Source organism: Sus scrofa, chromosome 3 (assembly GCF_054392235.1).
Source record: "Sus scrofa isolate SSC_HxYL_T2T_F1_AM1 chromosome 3, Sscrofa_HxYL_maternal_Yorkshire_Landrace_v2.0, whole genome shotgun sequence".
Lineage (NCBI taxonomy): Eukaryota > Metazoa > Chordata > Mammalia > Artiodactyla > Suidae > Sus > Sus scrofa.
The window spans coordinates 137,560,078-137,587,782 of NC_139385.1; the positions used below are offsets into that span (position 1 = coordinate 137,560,078).

At 49.5% G+C, this 27,705-nt stretch overlaps 1 protein-coding gene and 1 long non-coding RNA gene across 5 annotated transcripts in view; one reads left to right on the plus strand and one right to left on the minus strand.

Annotated features, from left to right (window-relative positions):
• Positions 1–3,089: 3,089 nt before the first annotated feature.
• Positions 3,090–27,238, minus strand: LOC146404963 (uncharacterized). The gene is made up of 4 exons (XR_014842558.1): positions 27,052–27,238; positions 11,155–11,229; positions 8,543–8,769; positions 3,090–3,371 (listed from the first exon to the last, which is right to left on the minus strand). It is a non-coding gene; the product is annotated as an uncharacterized LOC146404963 (long non-coding RNA).
• Positions 26,278–27,705, plus strand: part of ROCK2 (Rho associated coiled-coil containing protein kinase 2) — a 140,709-nt gene continuing 139,281 nt past the window's right edge. For 2 of the 4 annotated variants that reach the window (XR_014839563.1, XR_014839562.1), the window contains exon 1: positions 26,278–26,877. Coding sequence is in view for 2 of the 4 variants with exons in the window: in NM_001444354.1 (NP_001431283.1) it covers positions 26,737–26,877 (141 nt within the window). In the remaining 2 variants the exon portion in view is untranslated. 4 annotated transcript variants of the gene reach the window in all.

Genomic DNA, 27,705 nt, shown 5'->3' on the forward strand with positions numbered 1-27,705 from the left:
GTGGCCATCTGCCAACCCTCGTGGGTTAACCCACCAGCAGCCGGGATTCCTGTTGCCTCCAGAACCTTAACTTGATCTACAGCCCCGCAGAATGTATTTCCAAACGCCTTGTCACACATGGCGATGTTGAGCCGCAGAATGACAGACAGGAAGCAAGCAGGAGACCCCTAGAAACCCACAGCTCCCTTGACCAGACGTGTCAAATGCATCACCAAGAAGAGCCCCAGGGAAAAGCCGCAGAGGTATGGTGCGCAGGTGGCAAAGGTGTGGAAGGTTAGATCAGTCCCATTTATTAAGTGCGGTGAGGACCTGCTATGTGCCAGGGCCTGGGCTAGGTGCTGCAGACACAACGGAGAATGAGACCTAGTCCGATGGGCTGTAGACGAAGAAGAGCTAATTACGAAAGTCTCTGGTGCTTGAGGCATCAGGACAAAGCACCCCTAGAGGTTGGGGGAAGGTGCTGGGGAGGGGGAGCCCACCTGGGACTCCAAGCGCAGAGAACAGCACTTGAAAATCCCCAAGATCCTCGGCTTGTGCATGGACTGGGCGCTTACAAAAGCCTGCCATCGGAGGAGCTGGCACTGGGGGCCAGCTGCAGGATCCGGCTGTGGGTACCGTGAGACTCTCTCCTGGATTGGAGGCTGGGCATTTTAGGGAGCGTCCTTCTGAGGGGCGACAGACACTCGACACCCAGCCGGGACTGGAGGGGGTGAGTGAGAAACATCCCGAGGATGAGAGTAGGAAATCTGAAAAGGCAACTTCGGCTGCAACGGAGCACAGCCAGGATTCGGCCTCAGGTTCTGGAGGCTAATGAAGGAGGAGGCTGAGCCTTTCATAGGCTGTCCCCTTGGCAGAGGGAGACCCAGACACCGCAAGACAGCAGGGGCAGCAGATGAGATGCGGTTTCAAAGGTTAAGTGCATTACCGCAGGGCTGGCACAGGGCAGCGTCTGGCAGGGGTGGGAAATAGCCGCATTCCTCTGCGGGTATCTCCCTGCCATCTCAAGCCTCAAAACACCACCCCCGCCGAAGGTCGGTGTGTCCCTGGGGCCAAGCACAGAGCCTGACAGAGGCAACACGCAGCAGGTGTTTGCACTTGAAAGTGAACCCGGAGCAGAGTACAAGCACACACCACTCCGCCCTGTCCTCTCCCCGGGGGGCCTGCTCTGGGCAGACAACCCAGGGTGCCACGGGTGGGGGGAGAACCGGACCAATGGCAGGAGACCCGGATCTGGCCCACTAATTAGCTGCGTGACCCTCAGCGGCTCACTTTCCCTCCCAGAATTTCAGTTTCGTCTGCGCGATAGCAGGGCGTGGTATCTGCTTGCCTGGCTCATAAAGTTCCATGTGATGGTCAATTGCGGTACAATGGCGCGTATGTACTTTGTAAAGAGAGGATCGGCTCTATTTAAGGATTTTCAAATATCTACCGTCTCAAGTTCAGAGCGAGGGTTATTGTCATTAGAATGGCCGGGTAGGAAAGAGCTGGCAGTTGTCTTCCCAAGGGACCAATGGGCATCGCAGGGAAGTCATGGTCATGGGTCCCCAAGGGGCTCTGCTTCCAGCTCTTCCCTGCTTGTGCAGGTACCAGAGAGGCCACATCAGGCCCCGATGACAAGGGTGGGGTTCCCCAAGGTCAAAGTCAGAGAGAAACTTGGAAGCCTAGGATACTAGGACTGGGAGGGACTTTTGGATCCGATTCAGTAAACATTTGTTCAGTGCCTCCAATACGCATCAGGCACCGGGCCAGGTGACTTATAGACCACAAACAGTCTCCATGACAACGTGAGCTGACGCATCACTGTTATCTCCGTTTCATGAATTCACCTGGGCGACAAGGCCGGCCCAGACGCAAGGGCCTTTGGCCCCACTCTCTGCCCATCTGGATCCTTTCACTGCTCGGGTTTCTTCTCACATGTCAGCTCCGCAGAGACCTCTTCCATGTTCCTTCTCTCCTGTAGCTCCTGGATCTTGTACACGATGGCATGATGGCTTTGCAATCACATATGTCTTTGTGTGTTGCCTTTTTTTTTTTCTTTTTCTTTTTTTGTCCTTTAGGGCCACACCCACGCCATATGGAAGTTCCCACCCAGACCAGGGGTCATATGGGAACTACAGCTGCCGACCTACGACACAGCCACAGCCACAGCAACTCAGGATCCAAGCCATGTCTGCAACCTACACCACAGCTCACAGCAATGCCAGATCCCAACCTGCTGATCAAGGCCAGGGTTAGAACCTGCATCCTCACGTATACTAGTCAGGTTCATTTCCCCTGCTCCACAACGGGAACTCCCATGTGTTGCCTTTTTAATTTGTTTTTTATTTTTTTGATTTCTTTTTGTCTTTTTTTTTTTTCTTTGTCTTTTTAGGGCTGCACCTGTGGCATTTGGACATTCCCACGCTAGGGGTCAAATCAGAGCTGCAGCTGCCGGCCTACACCACAGCCACAGCAATGCTGGATCCGAGCCATGAGCAGTGATGTAGTTTGCAACGCCAGATCCTTAACCCACGGATTGAGGCCATGGATTGAGCACGCATCCTCACAGATACTAGTTGGGTTCATTACCACTGAGCCACAATGGGAACTCCTTTTTTTAGTATTAAAAAATTGTTTTTGTTTGCCATTATCTTCTGACTTTATTCTTTTATACATAGAAATTTAGACTTTTTTTTTCTTTTTATGGCTGTACCAGCGGCACAGCTGCCAGCCTATACCATAGCTACAGCAATGCAGGATCTGAACCACATCTGCAACTTACACAGCAGCTTGCATCAAGGCCGGATCCTTAACCCACAGAGTGAGGCCAGGGATGGAGCCCGCATCCTCATGGATCCTAGTCCGGTTCGCAGACCACTGAGTCATGTCGGGAACTCCTGTGTTGCCTTTTTAAATGTCCATCTTTCTAGCTAGACTGAAAACACAGTAACCAAAGCTCTATTTTGGGCGCCATCATTTTCCTAGTGCTTCAGAGGGATTCAAGAAAACGCTTGTTGAACGGACATCTGAATAAATATAGGTATTAAAAACTGAAACATACATTTTCTGATTTTTTAACATTCTTTCCTTTTTCAGTTTTCACCACTCTTCTTTCTTCATATGAGAAGAGAAATGATGTTTGGGGTGGGCTTTTCAACAAGGCTGCAGCGGTTCCCACAGTCTTTCTCATCTTGAAACCGTTGCGCCTCTGGCTGTGAAGGGAGGCCCGGGTCTTCCAGCAAATCCCTGGATCCGCAGTCGTCTCTGCCCATCTCCCCACGCGCACAGTCCCCAAAGCCTTGTAGGTTCTCAGCGAATTCATCGCGGCCCTGGGCTAAGCTGATTGGACCTGCTCCTTCCTTGCTTCGTACATGCAGATCATGGTTTCCGCCCTGGCAGAAAAGCACAGTTTGCCCAAATGTCCAACTTGAATAGATCTCATGCTGTCGTTAAAGTGCGTTAATGTCAATGGAATCACTTCCCTGCTGGAAACACCAGCTTCCCTCTTCTCTTCCAACCCCAATCCTGGGAGTACCCTGAAATGACCACCAAAGCTCTTATGCTAACACTGACACATACTAGGTGCTTAGTAACTGCTGCTTCCCTTCCTTCCTCCTCCGGTCAAGGGGGACCGGGCCCTGGTCCTAGTCCTGGCCGCCCCCTCCTTCCCCAGGTGCATCCCATCCGCTGAACTCCCAGACCACAAACTCCTCCTCCTCCTGCTATTGGCTGGTAACACAGCAGACTCCTGCTATTGGCTGGTAACACAGCAGACTCCTGCTATTGGCTGGTAACACAGCAGACTCCTGCTATTGGCTAACACAGCAGACTCTGCACTGAGACATTGCTCCTCTAAGCACGTGGGGCCTTAAGCCCAGACTGTGAGCTCCTTGAAGACAGGGACTCAGCCTAATGCTTCCCAGTGTCATTGATATACTCGTCCCCAAACCACAATGATCTCAGGCCTGGTTCTGCGCACAGCAGGTGCTCCACAGATAAGGACTAGACCTTAGAGCCTTTTAATGACCCAGGCATAATGGATGTAGAACAGGCTGGGAAAGCACGTAAGTGTGAATTAGCGTGTCCTCCTTCCCGTTCTGAATTGGGTTCTGTGACGCCTTCACTATGAGGCCCAATCCCCCTTCCAAGGGGACAGCCTGGGCCCCCAAGGACACACAGAGCGTTACGGCTGGAGCTGGCTCACAGTTTGAAAATCTACGGTGTATCAACAAAAGCTGAATTAAGGTGTGACGCAAAGCAGAAGAGCAGAACTGTATCTAAGGGGTTAACGTGAAGCCAAAAATGTTTTCGTCTTTTGTCATTTTAGGGCAGCATATGGAGGTTCCCAGGCTAGGGGTCTAATCGGAGCTGTAGCCGCCAGCCTATGCCACAGTCACAGCAATGCCAGATCCAAGCCGTGTCTGAGACCTACACCACAGCTCACGGCAACACTGGACCCTTAACCCACTGAACAAGGCAAGGGATCGAACCTGCAACCTCATGGTTCCTAGTCGGATTTGTTTCCACTGTGCCATGACGGGAACTCCCAAAAATGTTTTGAAAAGCCAGAAAAAAATAACGTATATATGTATGACTGGGTCACCAGGCTGTTTAGCAGAAATTGACCCAAAACGGTAAATCGACTATACTTTAATTTTAAAAAAAAGTTTAAAAAAATAAAAAAGAAAGGAAGGAAGAAAAAGAAAGAAAGGGAAAGAAAGAGAAAGGTCAGAAAGTCAGAGGTGTGTCACTCAGGAAAAGTAGACAGAGTGGGGAGGGAGGGGACAGGAGGGGCACAGGCGACGGGCTGGGAGCCACTAGTGAGCCTGAGGCTCGTTTTTGCAGTTGTGAACTTGGACGTGGAGGCTCAGCCCAATTTGGTGGCTTAGAACACCCGGGAGCCCACGGGGCCTCCCGGATGCCCTCGCCTGGCTGGGTCCGGACAAAAAGGGAACAAAGCGGGAGACGAGCGGAGGCACCTATTTCCCGTTTGGTTAAAAGTGTGGGAGTGCCTCTTCATTCCAGAATCTCCCTCACGTTCTGGGCTCAGGCTGTGTCCAGGGCCCAGCCCCTGGCCCTTGGCCAACTTGCAAGATTCCATTTCAGTCTGGAGTTTGAAATGTGTCACGTGTTGACGTTTGGGTCAAACGGCTTAGGAGCCTCCTGTCCGGAATCCACCGCGTCTGCATTTTGCACAGCTGCCCTCTCTTCCCAAGGTGTGGCCCGAATCTGACACGAACCTTCAGGCTAGAAATCGCCCGATTTTCCCCCGCAAGCTTCTGCAGCGGGAGGGCGGGGTGAGGCTGCAGACACAGGAACTATTCATGAATCGCCCTCAAAGGCTGCACATTGGTTCCTTAGTCACAACAGGGAAAAATGCTTCACTGAGCCCTGTTTTTGGTTTTCAAATCAGATATACAAATAAGCTGATAACAATTTTTAAAAATATGAAGCTAGGATCTGCTATTACAGGGGCCAAGCCCTTGGCTTCAGAGTTCCTGCCTCGCTGAGGAAATGGATTTGAAATGGCCAAGAGGAAAGTAGGAGGTCAGCTTTCATGTCTATTTTAGTTTTCCAGTGAAGTCCTGTTTCCTTTTGCCTTTGTATACAGAGCGAGAGGACAGTTGTTAGTTTGGTTGTTACAGATAACCCGTGTCTTTAAAGTAAATGTGATTTCTCTAAATGGGGATCTCACACCCGATGAAATTTTTCCAAAATATAACTTCTCTGCTAATAATGAGATTAAGAGCAGGTATCATTTTTTTGAGCAATTACTCTATAACAGGCATGTAGCATACATTAGAAATATTACGGACTGGCTGTGCTATATCTGTTTCACCCAGAAATCCTCTTCCTAAAAATCTACTGCAAAGAAATAAAATAATTTTTGCAACAAAGGGGTGTGTGTGTGTCTGTGTGTGTGTGTGTGTATGCATGTGCATGTGTATTGCAGCCAAAACAAGGTGAATATCAATAACCATGCAAACAGATAAAGTACGTTATTTCCAAATCATGAAAAATTATGTGGCTATTAAAGTGAGGACTTCACCAGATGCCTAAGATGGATTTCCAGAACACGTTGTTGAGTGAGAAACACAGGATGCCTAAGATTGCGGTCATATGATGTCTGTTTACAAATGACCGAAAACCTTTTATGTGATTATGTTTAGTCACTTCCTTGTATATGTACTGAAATGCTTTTATTATTGTCTTATCATGGAGAAAAATAAGGAAAGGTGCTTTTTTTTTTTTTTTTTTTTGTCTTTTTGCTATTTCTTTGGGCCGCTCCCGCGGCCTATGGAGGTTCCCAGGCTAGGGGTCGAATCAGAGCTGTAGCCGCCAGCCTACGCCAGAGCCACAGCAACGCGGGATCCGAGCCGCATCTGCAACCTACACCACAGCTCACAGCAATGCCAGATCGTTAACCCACTGAGCAAGCGCAGGGACCAAACCCGCAACCTCATGGTTCCTAGTCGGAGTCGTTAACCACTGCGCCACGATGGGAACTCCAGGAAAGGTATTTTTTAAGTTGTCAACATGGTTTCGTGTGCTCCGTTGTTGGCCTGGTTTTGGCGAGGAGCTGTGATTTCAGTTGATCGACAGGAGGGGGAAGAAGGAGTCAAAATAAGGAGAAAAGAAGAAAAGAATTCAGCTTAAAGAACATCCACCTGTATATAGAATAGAATCGTAGAAATGTATTTATGCAAAATACCTATATGGTTATAAGTAGTGAAAACATGAGAAAAATAGAATTAGAATTAAATTGTCATAGTCATATTACTCTCCTCATTTTATAGATGAGGAAACTGACCATCTGATCTGCCAAAGGCTATGTGACAGGCCAAAGGTATCTGATTCCAAAGCCTAAACCCTCTTCCTGCAAGTATGAGGCACAGCCACTAAGAAAAAAAATTCAAATATGATACGAAGGTAAAATGAAGATTGTAAAAATCACTAAATCCTGACTAGTATCCATGAGCACATGGGTTCCATCCCTGGCCTCACTCAGTGGGTTAAGAATCCAGCGTCTCTGTGAGCTGTGGTGTAGGTCGCAGATGCAGCTTGGATCCCACGTTGCTGTGGCTGTGGTGTAGTGGGCGACTGCAGCTCCGATTAGACCCCAGCCTGGGAACCTCCATATGCCGCAGGAGCGGCCCTCAAAAGCCAAAAACAAAAAACAAAAAAGGAAAAAGATAGACGGTCTTCTGCATAAATGCATAGAGGGGGCTGATCCACCAGGGCTGTCACAGTTGTCACCTAGTGGCTACAGGAGGCCTCTTCTGAAAATGACAAGGGTTAGAGAGTCCTGCCTTTTCTGCTGGGGAGACACTGAGGTGAAACAGTGGGGCCTGTACCAGCCACCACGGAGGCAGCCAGTAGGGTCAGAAGAGGTGCATGCGGCCACAGAAGGGACCCTGGTGTTTCCTCTGGCTGCTCCGATGGTCACCGTCTGCAAAGACACTGACACTCTGCTTTAGTGACCGCAGCAAGGCCACCCTGGAGGCAAAGGGCAGAAGCTGGTCATCCACGGAGCAGGGCGGCCTCCAAGGACACAGCCAAGTTCATGTTCTTTGGGGAGTGGCATCAAGGACATGCCTGTGACGGCTAATTCACAGTCAGGACAGGTTCTGAGAAATATTTGAGTCACTTTTATGTGGAATCTAAAGAAGCTGAACTCATAGAAACAGAGAGTAGCGTGGTGGTTTCCAGGAGCAGGGGGTGGGTGTGGGAATCGGGGGGGGGGGGTCAAGGGTAGAAACTTGGCGTTAGAAGGTCAACAAGTCAGTGAGTCCTGGGACCCAATGCACAGCATGGTGATAACTGAAAACTATCCTGTGCTCTAGACGTGAAGGTTACTGAAAGACTAGATCTTAAAGGTTCTTACCACAAAAAAGAAATGATAATTATGTGATGTGGTGGGGGGTGGGCTGACCCTGCGACGGTCATCACAGGGCAGTGATGAGTACGTCAAATGAACATGCTGGACCTGAAACTTACACAGGGTTATATGTCAATTTTATCTCGACTTTTTACAAAAGGAAATATTTGGAGAAGAGAATCTCAAAAACAGAATCTTTCTTCTAAAAATCTGGGTGCGGGGGCTCCTGGCCATCAGGATTGGAATATTCAGGAAGGGTGATATACCAAGCGGGTGAAGTGGGACCTTTCAATCGCGTAGATATAGATACACAGATCCAAATACAAAGCTTGGAGTTCCTGTTGTGGCTCAGTGGGTTAAGAACCCAACTAGTATCCATGGGGATGCGGGTTCCATCTCTGGCCTTGTTCAGTGGGTTAGGATCTGGCGTTGCTGTGAGCTGCAGTGTAGGTCACAGACGTGGCTCAGATTCCACATTGCTGTGGCTGTGGCGTTAGGCAGGCAGCTGCAGCTACAGTTCGACCCCTAGGCTGGGAACTTCCATATGCCACAAGTCCAGCTCTAAAAAGCCAAAAAAAAAAAAAATTACAAATATCATCATGTCATTCACTCCCCTGCTTAAAATCCACCAGTGGTTTCTTGAGATGAAGCCCAAACAGCTTGGACCCTCGGCCACATCCCTACCTCGGACTCTTCCGCAGGCTCACTGATGTCTCCTGCTCCTTCCTCGGGTCTCCAGGCCTTCATACGCCCTTCTGCTTCTGCTTCTGCTTGGGACACTTCCCCCTCCAGCCACCTAGGTAGGTTCCGTTCACCCTTAGATGTTCGGCTTAAAATGTCACCTCCTCCGGGAAGTCCTCCCGCGGCTACCTGTCTTCCCAGGTTAGATCCAGCCCTCCTGCTTGGAGCGCCTGTAATCAGAGCATATATCACAGGTTATGGAGCATGTTCCACTCAGGGATTCGGTCTATTTGTTATTGCATCTGCCGCAGTGTTTCATATGCTGCCGTTAGCACTACACATTCGTTGATCGAATGATAACGTCAATAATTTTACACAAAGGGATCATGTTTCGTAATCTCCCTGTTTGCATTCAACAAAGCTAGACGGCTGTCCTGAGCATGGCATTCATGTGCTTTACAATATAACTCTCAGCTCTAGCCTATCCGCTTCCTATTATTTCCCTGAAAAACTTTACCGGGCTTTGCACGAAGTAGATACAGCACAAGTGCTAATTAAACTGCCCAAGCGAAATGTTCCTGAAGCTTTTCACATTCTTTGCCTACTTTAATGACATGTTTGTCGCCAGCCCCTGCCTGGCTACCTCCCACCTGTTCCCTGAGGTCCCAACAAAAGGCATCTCTGTATGAAGCTGCCTCGGGGTCTCCCAGAGTGAGTCGGGCCTCCCGGCACCTTCTGTGCGCACCTGCATTGTGCTCCTGTCTTCTCATGGCTCCCCGTGAGGACAGCAGCGATGTGCTTATGAACCAGGTTCTCCGGCTCCACTTGGATCATTGATGGTTGGTTTTTTTTTTTTTTTTTTTTTTTTTTGTCTTTTTGCCTTTTCTAGGGCCGCTCCCGCAGCATATGGAGGGTCCCAGGCTAGGGGTCTAATCGGAGCTGTAGCCACCAGCCTACCCCACAGCCACAGCAACGCAGGATCCAAGCCGCGTCTGCGACCTACACCACAGCTCACAGCAATGCCGGGATCCTTAACCCACGGAGCGAGGCCAGGGATCCAACCCGCAACCTCACGGTTCCTAGTTGGATTCATTAACCACTGAGCCACGACGGGAACTCCTGATGGTGCTTTTTTATCTCCAGCATCTAATAGGGCCTCGGCCATATAATTAAGGTTCAGCAAGTATTTGTCGGAGAAATGAATGAAGGCGTGAATGAATGAAGAAAGGTGACGGTTTTGCATTTAGAAAACTACCAGGTCAGGCTGCAGGATGGGTTGGAAGCCAGCCCAATGTACTGCTACAGGCCTGCAGATTCTGTCAGTTGCAATCAGAGTCAGAGAGATGATCCCAGCTTGCTGGCACGGGGTGGAATCCCTTTTTGTACATGATGAAACCGAGGCCCTCACGAGGGCCTCAACTGAAGGTCACACAACAAATTACATAAGAGTGAAGCTGGCCAAGATCTCGAGATTGATACCCATGCATTTCAAGCATCATTAGTCATCAGGATCCGATGTCCCCTCTAATGCTGGGGACACGTCACGCACTTTTTACTTCTTAACAAAATAACGATGATTTCTTGAAATTGTAGAGCACTTTATAGCTTACAAAGTCCTGCCCCAAAAAAACCTCCGAGGGAGGTATTTGTGGTTAAGGAACTTGCCAAGATCGTTCAGCTCTTAAACGACGGATCCAGGGCTCCTACTCAAGTTTTCTGGCTCCATGTCCAGGGCACTTTCTAGGATCCCGTCTCTGCCTCCAGCATCACAATACATGGTGGTTAGAGGTTGATTCGAGACTCACTCATGGGAAACACTAGCATTTCTAATCAATATCATCACTTCCTACTTCTAAGAATTCTCGGAAGGAGACAGAGACTAGACTTGTCAAACCTTCATGGAAGAGAGCTGGTAAAATCTAAGGTAGACAAAAAAACCCCCAAAGCTCTAAGGTAGACTGCAGGAGGAGCCAGAAGGTTGCCTGTGGCGTGTGTGAGTGTGTGCATGAGCGTGTGTGCATTCATGAATGTTTGCGTGCCTCTCAAGTGTGTCAGTGACTCTGTATGTGGAACACTTGGTGTTTTAGGGCACCCCAGCATGTGAATGTGAGCGAGATAAGCGAATCCCCAATGCATAATGTCTCCATACGGCGTGACCTTAACAGATATTTGCCAATGACTTCATGCGCCTATGCTTTGAAATTCTCATGTAGCTTTTTTGCCTTTAGCCAGTGTTTCCATAGAATGACTTTTTAAAATTTAAATGTGTTTGGAGTTCCCATTGTGGTTCAGCGGGTTAAGAACCCAACTAGTATCCATGAGGATGCGGGTTCATTCCCTGGCCTCGCTCAGTGGATGAAGGATCCAGCGGTGCTGTGAGTTGCTGTGTAGGTGCAGGGTGCAGTTGCCGCTCGGATCTGGTGTTGCTGTGGCTGTGGCGTAGGCCAGCAGCTGCAGTTCTGATTTGACCCCTAGCCTGGGAATTTCCATCTGCTGCAGGTGTGGCCCTGAAAAGAAAAAATAAGTAAATGAAATTTAATTAAATTTAAATGTGTTTTTCCAAATAACTAAATCTATTTGTTTATGCTTTTGTTCAATAAAGAATGAATGCTTACCTGGTGGCCTAGAGGGTTAAGGATCTGGTGTTGTCACTGCTGTGGCTCGGGTTCCATCCTAGAAATTTCTGCATGCTTCGGGTGTGTCCAACAAAAACAAAACAAAACAAACAAACAAACAAAAAAAGATGGACGTCTATCAAGTGTCAGACTCATGGTTCTCCCACTACATGGCAGTGAACAAAACAGACAAACCCTAATTCTTCTTACCCTCGTGGAGTCTGCATTCCTTTGAGGTAAGAGAGAAGGCTCATGAGCAAACATTAAGCTATACACAATATTAAGTGACAACTGGTATGAAGAAACTACAGTCAGAAAAGGAGCTAAGGCATGCCAGGAGCGAGTGAGGCTGCACTTTCCATCAAGGTTCAGTAGCCCGGGTTCAGTCCTTGGTCTGAGAATTGAGATCCCACATTAAATGGCTGCACAAAATAAAATAAAGTACGTTTTGGTCTTGGCCAAAATAAAATACAATAATATATAAAATATATATTTTTTCTTTTTAGAGCTGCACCTGCAACATATGGAACTTCCCAGGCTAGGGGTGAAAATGGAGCTGCAGCTGCCAGCCAACACCACAGCCACAGCAACACCAGATCCGAGCCGCATCTTCGACCTACACCACAGCTCATGGCAACACCGGATCCTGAACCCTCTGAGCATGGTCAGGGATCAAACCCACATCCTCATGGATACTAGACGGGTTTATTCCTGCCACTCCATAACAGGAACTCCAAAATAAAATAAAAATAAATAAAATAAAATAATAATTTTGAAATTAATCATTTTAAAATTAACATAAATAAATAATCAAGGCTTAGGAAAGTGACATTTGAACAAAGCCCTGAGAACAAGAGGAGTAAACCGTGAACACATCTTGGGGAAAATCTTAACTTTTTGAACAACTACTTTTAAAAAGAATGTTTTTCCCCAGATAGCTTATGGACATGTCACTGCCTACTCAGAGAGGATGCGGCAGGTCATCTGAGGCTTTCCTGAGAATGGCCCGAGAGGCTGAGACTGTTGATGATCAGAGGATTCTTTGCCCCTCCGCCAATGGCCCCAAATCTGTTTTTCTTTGGCACGCTTCTCTGTCACCCAGTCAGCTATTGCACCTGCTGACTCAGGCAGTGTCTCTGCATCACCAGCCCCAAACTTCCATCTGCTGTTTTTAATATGTCATTGGCTTGTTAGGGTTGGTTCCAGAAGAAAAAGCCTTGAGCAAAAGCCTCCTATTTCATGCCGGGGCGTTATGACATCTGCTCTGCCTGTTCCGATGGGCCCCACTGTGCCTATTTCCTTGTTCTCAATTTCCTTGCTGACTGTCTGAATGCCAAATAATTAAACTCCTTAATTTGGGAAATATTGCTAATTAAGTCCTCATTTGCGTTCCTTTTAGAGTTCAGAATCGTTTTCTTTTCCGATTTTAACAGATTATTTTCATACGAGCCCTGTCTGGGGAGAAGATTCCCAGGAATGACCTAAGAGAATAGGACCCGGAATCACGGGGGACAGGGGCTATTTTTATTTTAATTTACAAAGAATTTTTTCCCCTCTTTTGGCCACCCTCCCCCCCAGACCCCTGCATATGAAGTTCCCAGGCCAGGGATCAGATCCAAGCTGCAGCTGTGACCTATCCTGCGGCTATAGCAACACTGGACCTTTAACCTGCTGTGCTGGGCCGGGGATCGAACCTGCATCCCAGGTGGGTAGGGGCAAATCTACTGGACATCTGGGGTCGAGAGTGAAGGGATGTGCCTTGCCTCCCCCAGCTGGCCACATTTTCAATTAACTCCGTGGATCTTAACGTTGTTTCCGATTACTGTTCTTACTGTTAATTTCAATAAATTTTTTCCAAGCGTTTTAATTTCCTATCTAGGATCCTTCAAGGTAATATTCTTTTTTCTTCTTCTTCTTCTTCTTTTTTTTTTTTTTTTTTTTGTCTTTTTGCCTTTTCTAGGGCCGTTCCCGCGGCATATGGAGGGTCCCAGGCTACGGGTCTAATCGGAGCTATTGCTCCTGGCCCACACCAGAGCCACAGCAACACAGGATCCAAGCTGTGTCTGTGACCTACACCACAGCTCACAGCAATGCCAGATCCTTAACCCACTGAGCAAAGCCAGGGATCGAACCCGCAACCTCATGGTTCCTAGTTGGATTTGTTAACCACTGAGCCACGACAGGAACTCCTCAAGGTAATATTCTTGCTCAAGGCCCATTACATGTTCTTTCAATAATTTTTAATGATCACTTTCTTTTGGTGATCTTGCCTTCGACTTTCCTGCCAACGAACAGATTTTAAAATGCCTGTAGGCTAATGATGGGAACGAGCCTTTTGCCAAGATTTGAACAGCGCCAGGAATATCCCTTCCCAAATGGTCTCATCAACCAATAAATTCTCCTTCACTGAAAGGAATCGCAAAAGGGAGAAGGCAGATGCCATCCAGAGATGGAGACGGGGACCCTGGGGACAGTTCAGAGGGGTGAGCGGAAGAAACTGCAGCTGCAGTCCTCCTCCAGCTTCTGGGGCCTCGAGGGAGTCAGAGTGGTTCCCTTTTCAGTGAGGTCCTCGGCCTGAGGCTCAAGGCCCCTTAGGGTCCCACAAGCAAACTTCTGTTTCCACCAGACGTTTATGCTTGGTCACCAGAAATGACTGACGTCTGTCCTATAAGTCCTCCCGCCTCTGCTCCTTGGAAAGTCCTTCTGCTGTTCTCGTCCTTACTCCGTCATTTGGTCTTTGCTCCTGCCCGGAGCGCTTCCCTCACTTTGCCAATTCCAACTGCTCCCCATTTCTCTGGAGGGCTTAGGACCGACAAGATGTACAAGCTGAACGGTCACTTAGAGGCCATTAGCTCGACTCTTTTGTTTTAGAGAAGAGGAACCGGAGGCAGAGGATGGGGAAAAATCATTTGCCTGTGACCACGCAATTAACAAATGGAAAAATTGGCACCCAGTTTTTCTGAGTCTTGACCCAGGCCCATCTTATGATATCAAGAGTGTTAATACTATCTATTATGTTCCTTCACGGCTTAGTAAAAATTATAATCAATATTTTCATACCTAATATATTAACATCTTGTCATTAATTCTCAGAGGTATTTAGCCATCCATTCACCCATCCACCCATCCACCCATTCATCCATCCATCCGTCCATCCATCTATCTACTCATTTAAAAAATTTTTTTTTGTCTTTTTGTCTTTTTAGGGCCGCTCCTGCAGCACATGGAGGTTCCCAGGCTAGGGGTCGAATCGGAGCTGTAGCCGCCGGCCTACACCAGAGCCACAGCAACGCGGGATCCGAGCCACATCTGCAACTTACACCCCAGCTCGCGGCAACGCCGGATCCTTAACCCACTAAGCAAGGCCAGGGATCGAACCCACAACCTCATGGTTCCTTGTCGAATTCGTTGACCACTGAGCCACAAAGGGAACTCCCATCTGCTCATTTATTCAAGCCCATGTTCAAGCACGATGCTAGATACTAAGAATAGTTATTATTACCATAAAAAAAGTGGAAGAACTTGACACTCCAAGACATTCCATATCTTGTTCTAATTTATTGAATGTGTTCAGTCTCAACAGGAAACAGAATTGATTCAGGTGGTTGCCAAGAAGGAACTCTTTCCAGAAGTGTAGACGGGGTTAAAGGAAGGTAAGGCATATCGAGGCTCCCAGACTTCAGCATCAGAGAGAAGCTAGGGCCGCAAGGGCAGGGGAGGACCCGGTGTTCCTGGATCCCAGTGAGAAGGGGAGTAGCCAGTGGTGGGGCAGCAGGTGTCAGGTGCAGAGCTGTTGCTAGAGGACCAGCCAGCGAGGAGGGGAAGAAAGCCTGCCCTTCCTCCCAATCTCCTTCCAGGGCCACCCATCCACCACCCGAGCCCAGCCCCAAGACGGAGGACAGGGGAGCCCAGGGAGGCATTCCATAGTGGGCAGGCCCTGGGACGTAAAGCAGGGTAGACCATGAATTTGGAGCAAGCAGAAGTATCCAGCCTAATACTCAGCTGGAAAGCGGATGAGCTGGAATGTCAGCTCTGCCTTCAGCCTCCACGTGCTGCGCGTTCTTCTGTACCGGGCTCGCTGGCGTTCATCCCTTTAGTCAACCCTTTGTTCAGGCAATAAACGAGCTGAGTGCGAAGGCCTCGACAAGCCCTGTGTGTGTCTCGTTCCTCGTGAGGTCAGTGACTTTGCCTGACGCATCTCCAAGTTCCCCAGTCAGAGTCCACGATGCGGGGGGGGTGGGTCCCACCCATTTTGTTGATCACAAGCTCCCCTAAGGACCACGATGAATTGTGCAAAAGGACGCTGCCCCAGGAGGTCCCTGGTGGCCTAGTGGTTAAGCATTTGGCATTGTCACTGCTGTGGGGAGGTTTGATTCCTACTCCGGGAACGTTCTCAGGTGGTGGGCATAGCCAAAAAAAAAAAACCCAAAAAAGGATGCTGCCCCAGTGTCGGCCTTAGTGCCCACTCCCATCCCGTGAGGCCCGGGAGGAGGTGTGGATGTATTTACTCATCTCTAAGTCACAGTCATGCTGCCTTGGAATGAGAGTTTGGATTCCGTTCCAGGGCTAATGCTTTCAAAGGCCTGGGAACTCACACCCCTTCTGCTGGCACCGAGGTAGGGACGGTGCCCGAGTCTCTCTTCGGGGGCGGCTCCGCCCTGCTGAGCCCCTCCCAGCTCTCAGCTCGGGCTGTGAAATCTCAGCCTGCTTCAAAACAGCTGAAAGCAGACTTTGGCCCTTCTCTCAGACTTGCGGCTCACACCTCTTTGCTGGGGTGACGGGCTGACGCCTGTCAAGGCGTGCACGACGTTCCCTTCCGGTCCATGAACGTGGGTAAACAGCCCAGCCCTGTTTCAAGCCTGTCGGTGAGACTGTCACCAAGAGATGGAAAGATTTGAAGACGGGGGTCATTCCGCTTCTGGTGGTTACCACACTATATTTCTTCTCTCTTTTCTTCTTCTTCTTTTTTTTTCTGGAAAAGTACAAAAGAATCACAAAGGCCTATCCTATCCTGTGCACCTACTTTTAAGAAAATGTCTAATTTGTAGCATTGAGATGCAATAGTCGGTCTTGGTTATTCCTTGGGGAAGCCTAGTCAAACGTGTGAAGGTCATTGATATTTCTGCTTCTCTCATCTTCCAGGCTCGGGAGGCATGCTGGGAATATCTCAGGATATGAGAAAATAGAATTCAGATGGACACCAGGATCCTATTTGTGTAACCCTCTCACATACACTGTTTCAACGCTGGACTCAGCTCGGCAGAGTACCTCTTCCACATGAGGATGGTGGGGCTGAGCCCTGGACCCTGGATTCATGGCTCTACCTTCTCCTTCTCCCATTGGGTTCTGCTGCTTCAGATAAGGAGAAAAATGCCGCCCCCCCCGCCCCCAGAGATCAGACCAAGGCTCTACCCGAGCAGGTGTTTTTAGATTCACTTGCTTCCAAAAATTACTCCCAAAGCACTTAGAAAAATCACCGCAAAGAACCTTGCAAACATCGAGTGCGTGGACAGGTCGAAGAAAACGCTTGAAACCTGAGTGGCCTACGGTTCAATGTTCTGCCAAACAAGGGCTTCCTGTCCACCCGTTGTGGGCCTGTAACTTTCCTGATGTGGCGTCACTCCTAGCAAACCACAGCGCAGGTGGCACAACACAGGCCCGTCTGTTATGAAATGCCTCTGTTCGTTAAATAAGAAGAGGCTTTTCTCCTTGACCTTGGCCTGCCCCCGACCCCCACCACCACCCCCCGCCACTTCCAGGCCCATTTTTTCCCAGCTCTTATTCATCCTTTTAGATTTCGTCAGAAGTATTACTTGCTCATGAAACCTCCCTGATTCCCATCTGGATTAGGCCCCCGGTATAACTCTCATGGCACCTTAGAATTTTCTGTTGCAGTGCTTACCACACTTGCAACTACTTATTCTTTTTTTTTTGTTTGTTTTTTGTCTTTTTTGTCTTTTGTCTTTTTAGGGCTGCCCTCACGACATATGGAGGTTCCCAGGCTGGGAACCACAGCAACGCGGGATCCAAGCCTCTTCTGCGACCTACACCATAGCTCATGGTAACACCAGATCCTTAACCCAATGAGCGAGGCCAGGGATCGAACCCGCAACCTCATGGTTCCTAGTCGGATTCGTTTCTGCTGTGCCACGACGGGAACTCCTGCTTATTCATTTGTATGGTTATGTGTGTCTGAGCTGTTCCCTCCACTAGATCATAAGCCTAATAAGGACCCCCTGGATTGTTTCTCTGCTGTTTACCACTGGGTGACCGGCACAGAGATATCTTCATTGAATGAATACATCAATCGATGGCAGAAACAGTGTCTGGCATCGTATCAGCTTCTGACAGGTGAGAGGATCCTTTCTGGATGCCTGTTTGGGATGCTGAATGCTGTGTGAGCCTTATTTGTTCCTCGCAGGAGAGAAATGGAAGCTCAGAGAGGTAAGGTACTCTGCCTAAGGTCCCACAGCTAGAAAGGGACAGAGCTTAGCCTGAAAGGAGGTTTCTGCGACGCTACTGCAAGTTGCCATCACTCACTGCCTGTCCAAAGACGTGGCCTTGACCAGCTTGCACTTCTGGCCGCACAGCTCAGATGCCCGGTGGGCCCACCTCCACCGTGTTCACTTCAGGAGGATCCCAACTTCATCTGGAAGCCAAAGCAGCCAAGGGAACATCAGAGGGCACTTTAGCCATCAAAGTGCCCTCTCAAGGCCCGGGGAGTTTAGAGTGGTTCCTTCTTTCACAATGAGGCTGGCTTTTACGAAAACGGAGCGTTAGCCCTGTATTCTAATGACCAACCACTTGAACGACACTCTTCTGCTTTGCTAGGTGCATTACTCATGATCTTAAACCACTTAATTACATATGGCGGCCTGTGGATTACGAAACATCTTCCTCACTGGCCTCTTTCCATGTTGCTCCCTCACTCTGCGACTGATCCCAGGTCCCTCCGCCCCCAGGCCCCTCATGGCTGAGACGTCCTCTAAGGCCACCCCAGAGGGCGACAGAACCAGGGGACGGTGCCTTCTGCCCGTATCGTCAAGGACAGCAAGTCCCAGAGGACAGCGGTGGCTCATGTGACATTGCACGCATGCTGGAAGAGACGCCAGGCCTTCCCCGGCCTCGCCTGACTTTCTCCGCTCTCTCTCCAAACACTCCTGCCCCACCTGTTTAAGTCGTCACCTGCTTTTCATTTATTTCCCTCCCACTTTATCACACGTGCTCTGCTTGTGCTTGGAGGACTGGCCTCTCTTTCCACCTACAAACCCTACTGAATCCTCAGGACCCAGGCTATGTACAACCTCCATTTCCTGTTTTGTTTCGTTTATTGATTTATTTTTTAATTTAAAAAATTTATTTTTTTATTATAATTGATGCTACTTTCTTTTTTGTCTTTTTGCCTTTTTTTAGGTCCGCACCCATGGCATATGGAGGTTCCCAGGCTAGGAGTCGAATCGGAGCTGTAGCTGCCTGTCTACACCACAGCCACATCAATGCGGGATCCCAGTCACGTCTGTGGCCTACACCACAGCTCACGGCAGCGCTGGATCCTTAACCCACTGAGCGAGGCCAGGGATCGACCCCGCACCTCATGGTTCCTAGTTGGATTCATTTCTGCTGCACCATGACGGGAACTCCAGATGCTACTTTCATTTCCTGATCCCCTTGCTAGGTGATATTTCTTGCTCCAAGCTCTTTTGAGTTCTCTTAGCATACTATCTGTGAATTTATTTGGGCATTAGCCTTTCTTGAATTATAATTAGTTGTATTTTTTTCATTCATTCAATCATTTATTTGATCCTTAAGCTCTAAGTACCTAATCAATCACCAATTCTTATTTTTTTTTTTTCCTTTTTAGGGTCCCACTTGTGGCATATGGAAGTTCCCAGGCTAAGGGTCAAATCGGAGCTGCAGCTGCCAGCCTGCACCACAGCCATAGCAGTGCTGGATCCCTGACCCACTGAGGGAGGCCAGGGATTGAACTTGCATCCTTATGGATACTGGTCAGGTTCTTAACACATTCAGCCACCATGGGAACCCCCTCAGTTGCCAACGCTTGGTTGTAAACCCTGTATAGGGTGAATCCGTACTCAAAGAACAAGCCAATACTGAAGTTAAAATTAGGAGAAAAGCATGACAGAGGAAAGTGGACTGGCAGGAGCGTACCTCCCAGGGTGGGCATGAGGGAAGGCCTGGGAGGTAGAGACTTGGGCAGGTGGAATGACGCCAGCAAAGCTCAGAGGTGGGGATGGCATGGCCTCTTCTGTCAACAAAGCATCCTGTACAGTTTACAGTCCACTGGACCAACGTGTTTGGAGAATGGAATGGTAGGAGACTACTCTTCCCATGGTGGATGGTAAGTGATGAGAAAGCTCCACTTTACTCAGGACACATAACAGACCCATCTTGGGGGTCTTAGAAACGCCTAAAGAGAAAGAAAGATATTGCTCTTTTCCCGGACATGAAACAAGCACCTCGCTAAATATTTTGCTAAAAGCTACAGAGGATCCAGAGCGCAGAGTCGAACCCTTCTTTCCAGGAACAGAAAGTCTTAGTGAAGGATGGTTAGAAGCTGGGTGGGCAGGGAAGGGAAGGAAGAATGACATTCTGCCTGGGTGGAAACTGGCTTAGCCAAAAAGAGACGAACAAAAGTGGAGAGGAGCCATGGAAGAGACATCCGGAAAGGGAGGCTATGGACATCTTGTAGAAAGTCCTGGGTTCCAGAATGAGGATTTCATGCATGATCACGGAGGATGCAACGAAGGTTTTTGAGCAGGGAGATCGCATGAAGCATCCTGGAGCCATTTATATCTCACTAATGGGGAAAACGAGATCTCCAAATATGTCATCAAGCTCTCCTGCCAAACTGGCAGGACCAGAATCAAAGCTGAGCTTTCCAGGATCCTAGACATTTCTTGGAACCGCTCTTCTCAACCATATATATATTTAAGTATTTTGGGAATGACTTAGCACTTACTGGCAAATACGCTTTTGAGCTGTGACCCTTTCTTTTGCTTCTGAGAATTTTTTGCAGTTTACTGGTGAATAATTTGTCTTGGATGCATCCAGTATCTTTCATCTAGAGATCTTAAGGAGACTTAATGACAACCAAGCTTCATTATTTCTGTTTTGCATATGAGGAAACTGACTCACAGAGGGGTACAGCAATTTTCTCCTTCACCCTGGGAGTTACGACCAGAACCATGAATGAAACTTAGGATGAAACTCAATTTCATAAACCATTAAACCCTGCATCCTTTATAGTTGTGGAGTTTACAAAAATAATGACAGCTTTGTATTGAGAGTTCATTTCTTTATTCTGTGATTAAATCTGGGCTTTTGTGGGGCAGAGGCATCTCGCTACAACGCCAGCTTGAGTGGTGCTGTGCCGTGAAGTAAGATGGGAAAAGCTATGTGCGTTGGTGATGCCTGGACCATTGAGAGTTCGTTGCTGTCATCTATCTCCCCATTTATTAATTCATTTATTCATCCTATTATCCTATATCTGAGTCCCTATGACATCACCTGGAAAATGGGCAGGGTAACTGTTTTGAAAAGTCAGATAATTTCTGTAAGGCACACTGCCTAGCACACAGTAAGCCCAGCTACATAATGCTAATTGCTATCATTAAACAGGTAGTTGCAAGGGCCACAGGGAAAGACAAAAAATGGCCCTTTATGGGTGAAGAGGGCAAGGTTACACCTAAAGGGTGGCATAAGTCCTAGGAAAGAGTAGATTCCTCAAGTTAAAAACTGGAACACAGCAAGTGGGTCTCCGAGATGGAGCCTGTTCTCTCCAGGTGGGCTATGAAGCGTCAGGAGAGGTAGGAGTGTACTGCTAGGAAGAGAGGTTAAATTCTCAGTGGTAAACCAGCCATCTAGCATTGGTCGTGGGGAGTTCCCGTCATGGCGCAGCAGAAGCAAATCCGAATAGGAACCATGAGGTTGCGGGTTCGATCCCTGGCCTTGCTCAGTGGGTTAAGGATCCGGCGTTGCCATGAGCTGCGGTGTAGGTTTCGGACACAGCTTGGATCCTGAGTTGCTGTGGCTCTGGTGTAGGCCGGCAGCAACAACAACAAAAAAAAGAGTAGAATTGGGCTTGGAATGAAGAGACAGAGAAAAGGAATCCAAAATTCATATGAAATGGGATGGACAAAGAACCCTGATCAAGCTAGCTCTGGTAGAGTCTAAGCCTTATTCATTCATACATCGGCCTGTTTAAATGTGTTTCTTTCGCCATTTTTCTTCCTTAGTATTGGACAAAGTTTTTGTCTGTGTTTCTGGCTGTCCCACATGTGCTCAGGACCCATCAGAGACAGTGTTAAGAAGAAAGCAGCTCACCTGGGACTGAGTCACAGCAAAAATCCCTCTGAAAGAGCAAGCACAGAGAGAACCTCCTTCTATGGGTCATTTGAGATGTGATGACTTTGATATTATCAGGAAACTGCCAATTTCAGCCCTCCATGTGCCCTAAAAACTGGGTTTAAGATTGTTCCCAGTCCAGACATAAAACCCAGACCCTATATAGAAGAAAATATTGGTAGATTTGAATTCATAAGAGGTAAACACTTTTGCGTGTGGCAAAAGATAACCAAAACCAAAGCTAAATGATAAGCAACAGGTTGAAAAAAAATTGCAAACTTAAATACTTTTTTTTTTTTCTTCTTAGGGCTGAACCTACAGAAATTCCTAGGCTAAGGGTTCAATTTGAGCTACAGCTGCTGGCCTACACCACAGCCACCAAAACAAGGGATTCAAGCTGTGACTTCGACCTACACCACAGTTCATGGTAATGCTGGATCTTTAACCTACTGAGCGAGGCCAGGGATTGAACCTGCATCCTCACGGATACTAGTTGGGTTCATTACTGCCGAGCCACAGGGAGAACCACTGTAACACATATTTTAGTGTTACGTTATAACAAGGAGGAATATCTGTCATGCACAAAAGCACTTTGAATCAGTGAGCAAAAGGCCAATCCAAAGGACAAAAGACATCAATAGGTAATTTCAGGAATTCCCGTTGTGGCTCAGCGGAAATGAATCTGACTAGCATTCACAAGGATGCAGATTTGATCCCTGGCCTCGCTCAGTGGGTTAAGGATCCAGCGTTGCTGTGAGCTATGGTGTAGGCTGCAGATGTGGTTTGGATCCTGCGTTGCTGTGACTGTGGTGTAGGCCGGCAGCTGCAGCTCCGATATGACCCACTGAGCGAGGGCAGATGCCCACACAATGCTCATCTTCATTAGTAATGAAGGGGATACAAATGAAAACATGCCATTTTATCTGCCCATCCAATTGGCAAAATTGGAAAAGATTTATAACATCTACTATTAGCAAAGGTAAAGGGAAATCGACAGTTTGTTTTTCTGTTTGTGTTTTTGTCTTTTTAGGGCCACATCCGTGGCATATGGAAGTTCCCAGGCTAGGGGTCGAATCGGAGCTGCAGCTGCCAGCCTACACCACAGCCCACAGCCATGCAGGATCTGAGCCGCACCTGTGACCTTCACCACAGCTCAGTAACATTGGATCCTTAACCCACCAAGTGAAGCCAGGGATCGAACCTGAGTCCTCATGGACACTAGTTGGGTTTGTTAACCGCTGAGCCACAGTGGGAACTCCACAAACTGACAGTTTCTTTCACTGATGTTGAGAATGTAAACTGGTAGAGTCCTTTTAAGGGACAGTCTGGCAGTAGGCCTACCCTTTGATACATTTTCACTTTTAGGAATTTATACAATTCAAATACGTCCACGTGAAGGCAAAAGTAGAAGGATGTCCACTGCACCAGTGTTTGTGAGGGTGAGAAAATAGTAATAATATCTAACATGAATAACGTTGGCACTCTTGCAAACGCTTTAAAACAAACATGAGGAAACAGACGTGCATAGCTAGTGTGTGTGGTAGCGGCAGAATTTTAGCCCAGGCAACTTGTTTCTCGAGTCTGCTCTTCTTCTTTTTACTTTTTTTTTTGGTCGCTCCTGCAGTATAGACATGGAGATGTCTCTAAGACGAATTATTAAAGTGACAAAAATCAGTTGCAAAACACTGTGATATGGTATAATGCTATCTATGCAGGGAAAAGATACATATGTGTATGTACAAATACATACGTATGCGAATGGATAAAGGACTTGATTGAGAAGAGAATGTGTGTGTAGGGAGATTTGGAAAATGATTATTATTATTATTTTTGCTTTTTAGGGCTGCACCTGGCTAGGGGCTGATTTGGAGCTAGAGCTGCTGCCCTACACCACAGCCACAGCAACGCAGGATCCCCCACCCACTGAGCGGAGCCAGAGATCGAACTCAAATCCTCATGGATACTAGTCATGGATACTATTCATTTCCACTGCGCCACAATGGGAATTCCTGGGGAAAATAATTTTTCAAGGTACGTCCTCTGTATTTCTCGTTTTTCTGAACCCTGACAAGAATGCATTTGTGCTCTCCTTTGGTAAAACAAGAACTGTCGTACTGACCACAAGAAATAAAAAAGGCCTAATTCATATCAAGAGATTAGTCTCTTTTTCTTCCGTGCAGACAATGATGTAGGTCTTGAATAAAAATCTTCTAGGGGTTCCTGTCGTGGCGCTGTGGTTAATGAATCGGACTAGGAACCACGAGGTTGCAGGTTCGATCCCTGGCCATGCTCAGTGGGTTAAGGATCCGGTGTTGTCGTGAGCTGTGGTGTAGGTCACAGACACAGCTTGGATCCCGAGTTGCTGTGGCTGTGGTGTAGGCCGGCGGCTACAGTTCCAATTAGACACCTAGTCTGGAAACCTCCATATGCCGCGGGAGCGGCCCCAGAAAAGGCAGAAAGACAAAACAAAACCCAAAAAACTTCTATACCACAGCTTTTTCTAGCCATGTAAATGACCATATGTAGGAGGTGCCCAGGAGTTCCCTGGTGGCCTGGTGGTTACAGATCCAGTGCTGTCACTACTGTAACTCTGGCCCCAGAACTCCCTCATGCCACAGGCGAGGCCAAGGGGGGAAAAAAAGGTGCCCATTATCTGTATCTTGTTATCTGGCTGATGATTACTTTTTTCTTTTGAAGTAATTTCCAGTATTTGGGACGGTAGCTTTCTGTTCGTCCACCAAGCTCCATACAAATATACAGCCAGTCATTGAAAACCTAATTTGGAAACAGAACTGCATGGTGTGCTTTGCCTGCTATATGGCCATCGGGAAAAAAGATCTGTAATCATGGATTATCTTGTTATTTTGCTCCAGTGCAGAGGCAGGTGGCATGCCTAGCTCACGCTGTCCTCTTGGTGTGGTCTGCAGAGGTATGAATGAGTCACTCAACATACACTTTTAAAGGACTGCCTTTTGACCAGAAGTCCGTGTTGTTATCTCAGAGGAAAAAGCTGTATTGGCTCCACCGGGGACCTCTTCCTGCCTCATCCAAGAGAGGGTAACTTTAACACAAAACGAAAGATGAGGCTCCCGGAACACTACATTACAATGCTGCTTTTACAAGAATCGGCCCTTAGAAGAGGTTGCCCTTCTGTGGGCTTCTCTCTGACATGCCAGGGAGAAAGGTTCTTAAGCTTTTTCCATGCACTGGATATCGGATTGTAGCTTTTTGCAGTGGCTCATCTGTCTTAGCACAGTTATTCAATTTTTGAAATTCAAAATGTTCCCTTGAGCATCTTTAAGGGAAAAAAAAATCCCATTCACTGAGAAACAACTGTGTTCTCCTCGTGTTCTTACAGCTGCTCGTTTCACATCATTTTAAATAGCAGGTACAAACCGCTTTTTGTAGTCATCATTTTATTTTTATTTAATCTTCTTTCCAATACGTGTCCTTTTCATGTGCTTGCCAGAATTTGACGTGCTTAACTGGAACCCTGCATACCTGCCAGGATTCCTTCTGTTAATGTGACAGAGCTTGTTTGGATTATTCCCCGATTGTTGGACAATTGGGCCCATTCCCAGGTTTTGGTCTTTATGAACATAGTGAATAGCCCTGCTATAAACATCTTTATGCAAGTTCTCCCCCTCCATCCCCCCTCCCCCCCTTTGGATCATTTCCTTAGAAATGTACTTCCTTAAATGGGTTTACTGGGTCAAAGGGGCTCAATGAACAGTTTTATAGCTCTTGGCACATATTTTTCAGATTGCGCCTGGGTGGATTTGACCAATGGCAAGGGCCGCGAGAGGCAGGAATGTGGACGAGCGGCCCCCATGACCGCCCCCCCAAAAGGCAAAGACCTCGAGAAGGTCTGCAGAGGGAAAGCATTTTTCTATCGCCCTCTTGTTCTCTTCCGTAGCTGGTGTTTCAGCCCAGCTCGGAGACGACTGTTACGGACGCGCAGAAAGCTTTCCTGCTGGAGTCGAAGATTTCTGCCCTGGGGGCAGAAGCAGCTCGTCCCGGCTCTCTCGCCCCAGGACTGCAATTCCAAACGTCCGCCCTATTCCGGGGTTTCCGACTCGCACTGCACACCCTTCCAGCCTTTCCACTAAAATCTTCGTGGCCCAGGCAGGCCCCTTGCAAACGCAGAGCTCTGCAGGCGAGGGCAGCGACTGGCGGTCGCTATTATTTTGGCGCGGGTGATGCAAGGGCCGCATAGCTGCGCGCTGAGTCAGCCGGAGCCGGGCGGGGGCGGGGGGCGCGGGCCGGCCCATCCCCCTACTGCAACCCTCCCTCCCCCGCCCCCCCGCGCCGGGTGCCGCCAGGTCGGGACCCGGCGGTCGGGGTGGGCCCCCGTGTCCAGAGGGGTCGTCAGCCCGGGCAGGGTCAGGCGGGGGTGACCCTCGGGGGTGACCCGAGCCCCGGGCGCGCCCTCCCCTCCCCCAACTGGAGCTCGTGGGTCAAGTGAGGCGGTGACCGCGCGCCCGGCCATTTACCCTCTAAGAACTCAAAGCGGGGGAGGAGGAAGCGGGGAAGGAAGGAGGCTCAAAAAGGAGAAATGCGGGGCGAGCGGCCTGGAGGAAACCAAAAAAAAAAAAAAAAAAAAAAACGGAGAGGGGCGAGAGGAGGCGGAGGCCGGCGGGCGGGGGCGGGGGCGGCCGCGCGCGGGGGGCGGGGCGGGGCGCGCGCGGGGCGGGGCGAGCGGGGGCGCGCCGGCGGCCGCGGGCCGAGGGGCTTGTGGGTAGCGGCTGCGCGCGGCCGGAGACGGGCGCCGCGCGGGAGTGTGTGAGGGGCGCGGGCTTGCGGGACCCAGGCAGCCGACGGCGGTCATGGGAGCGGGTTGGCGGCGGCCGTAGTTGTCGGAGCCTGGGGTTCAGCTTCCCGGAGCCCCAGAGGGCGGGGCAGTCCGGGCCCGGCGGTGGCGGCGCCACTTCCCCGCTCCCGCCCTCGGATCCTGAGGGAGCTCGCGGCGGACGAGCGGACCGGGCGGCGCGAATCTGACTGAGGGGCGGGGACGCCGTCTGCTCCTCGCCGCTCCCGGGCCGGCCTCTCGGACAGCCCCAGGCCCCGGGGGCTGAGACCCGCGGCCGGAGCTCGAGGCGGGCGGTGGGCCCGGGCGGAGCCCCGGCCGGAGCCGGCGGGTCGGGGGCGGCGCTAGGCCCCGAGGCGGCCGGGCCGGAGCGCGGGGAACGGGAGTGCGGGCCCGGCGGTGGCGGCGGCATGAGCCGGCCCCCGCCGACGGGGAAAATGCCCGGCGCCCCCGAGGCCGTGTCGGGGGACGGCGCGGGCGCGAGTCGCCAGAGGAAACTGGAGGCGCTGATCCGAGACCCTCGCTCGCCCATCAACGTGGAGAGCTTGCTGGTAGGTGGCCGGCGCCCGGGAGCCCTCCCTGCTGACCGCTCTCCCCGCGGACTCCCCCGTGTGCCCGTCGGTCCGTGGGGGAGGTCTCGCCCCACCCCGCCCAGCTTCCGGCGGCCGGGGCCCGGGTCGGAGAGCGAACACTGCTGCGACCAAGTTCCGGGAGGAGAGACCCACCTTTGATCCTGCCCCTTTAGCTCCTGGAGCCGGTGTCATCCCAGGCTGTGCCTTTCTCGGAGCGCTGGGAGGAAGCACCCTCTTCTCCTTCCCGCCTGCCCTCTGGGTCTGGGGAGGTGGGTGGCAGAGCGCTGCCCCCGACAGCGGACTGGGCGGTTCGAAAGAGGGACGCGCAGGGGAGAAACCCGGTGCTGTCGCTGTGGGGGAGTACCCACCAGGGGTACGCGACAAAGAGGGGAGTCTGAAACCCACAGCTGAGGTTCTTCTGTTTTCACTTGCGTGTGAATATTAACAGTTGCAAATTAGTGCATTCTAATTTCGTTTCGGTAAATTTAATTTCCGAGATTATTGCGCCCGAGCTGAAGAATTGAATTGTAGGGTGGAATCCGTCGGTCCTTTTCATGGTACCTCTTTCTTGAGAGGGCCTTTGAAATCCAAATTAATAGCCGCGGAAAGTGGGCTAGTTGGCTTTGTGTAGGAAAGGAACATGATTTACGCGTCAGACCTGCCCTGGAGAATGCGTGTTTATTTCTTGCGTTTGTTACGATCGACTGTTGTATCTCAGCCACACTTCGGTTAGCAGGCAGTGGAGATGCATTTGTGGGGAAAGGGGGTGTGGGTTTTTACCCCGGGGAAGCGAAGAAAGCAAAGGAG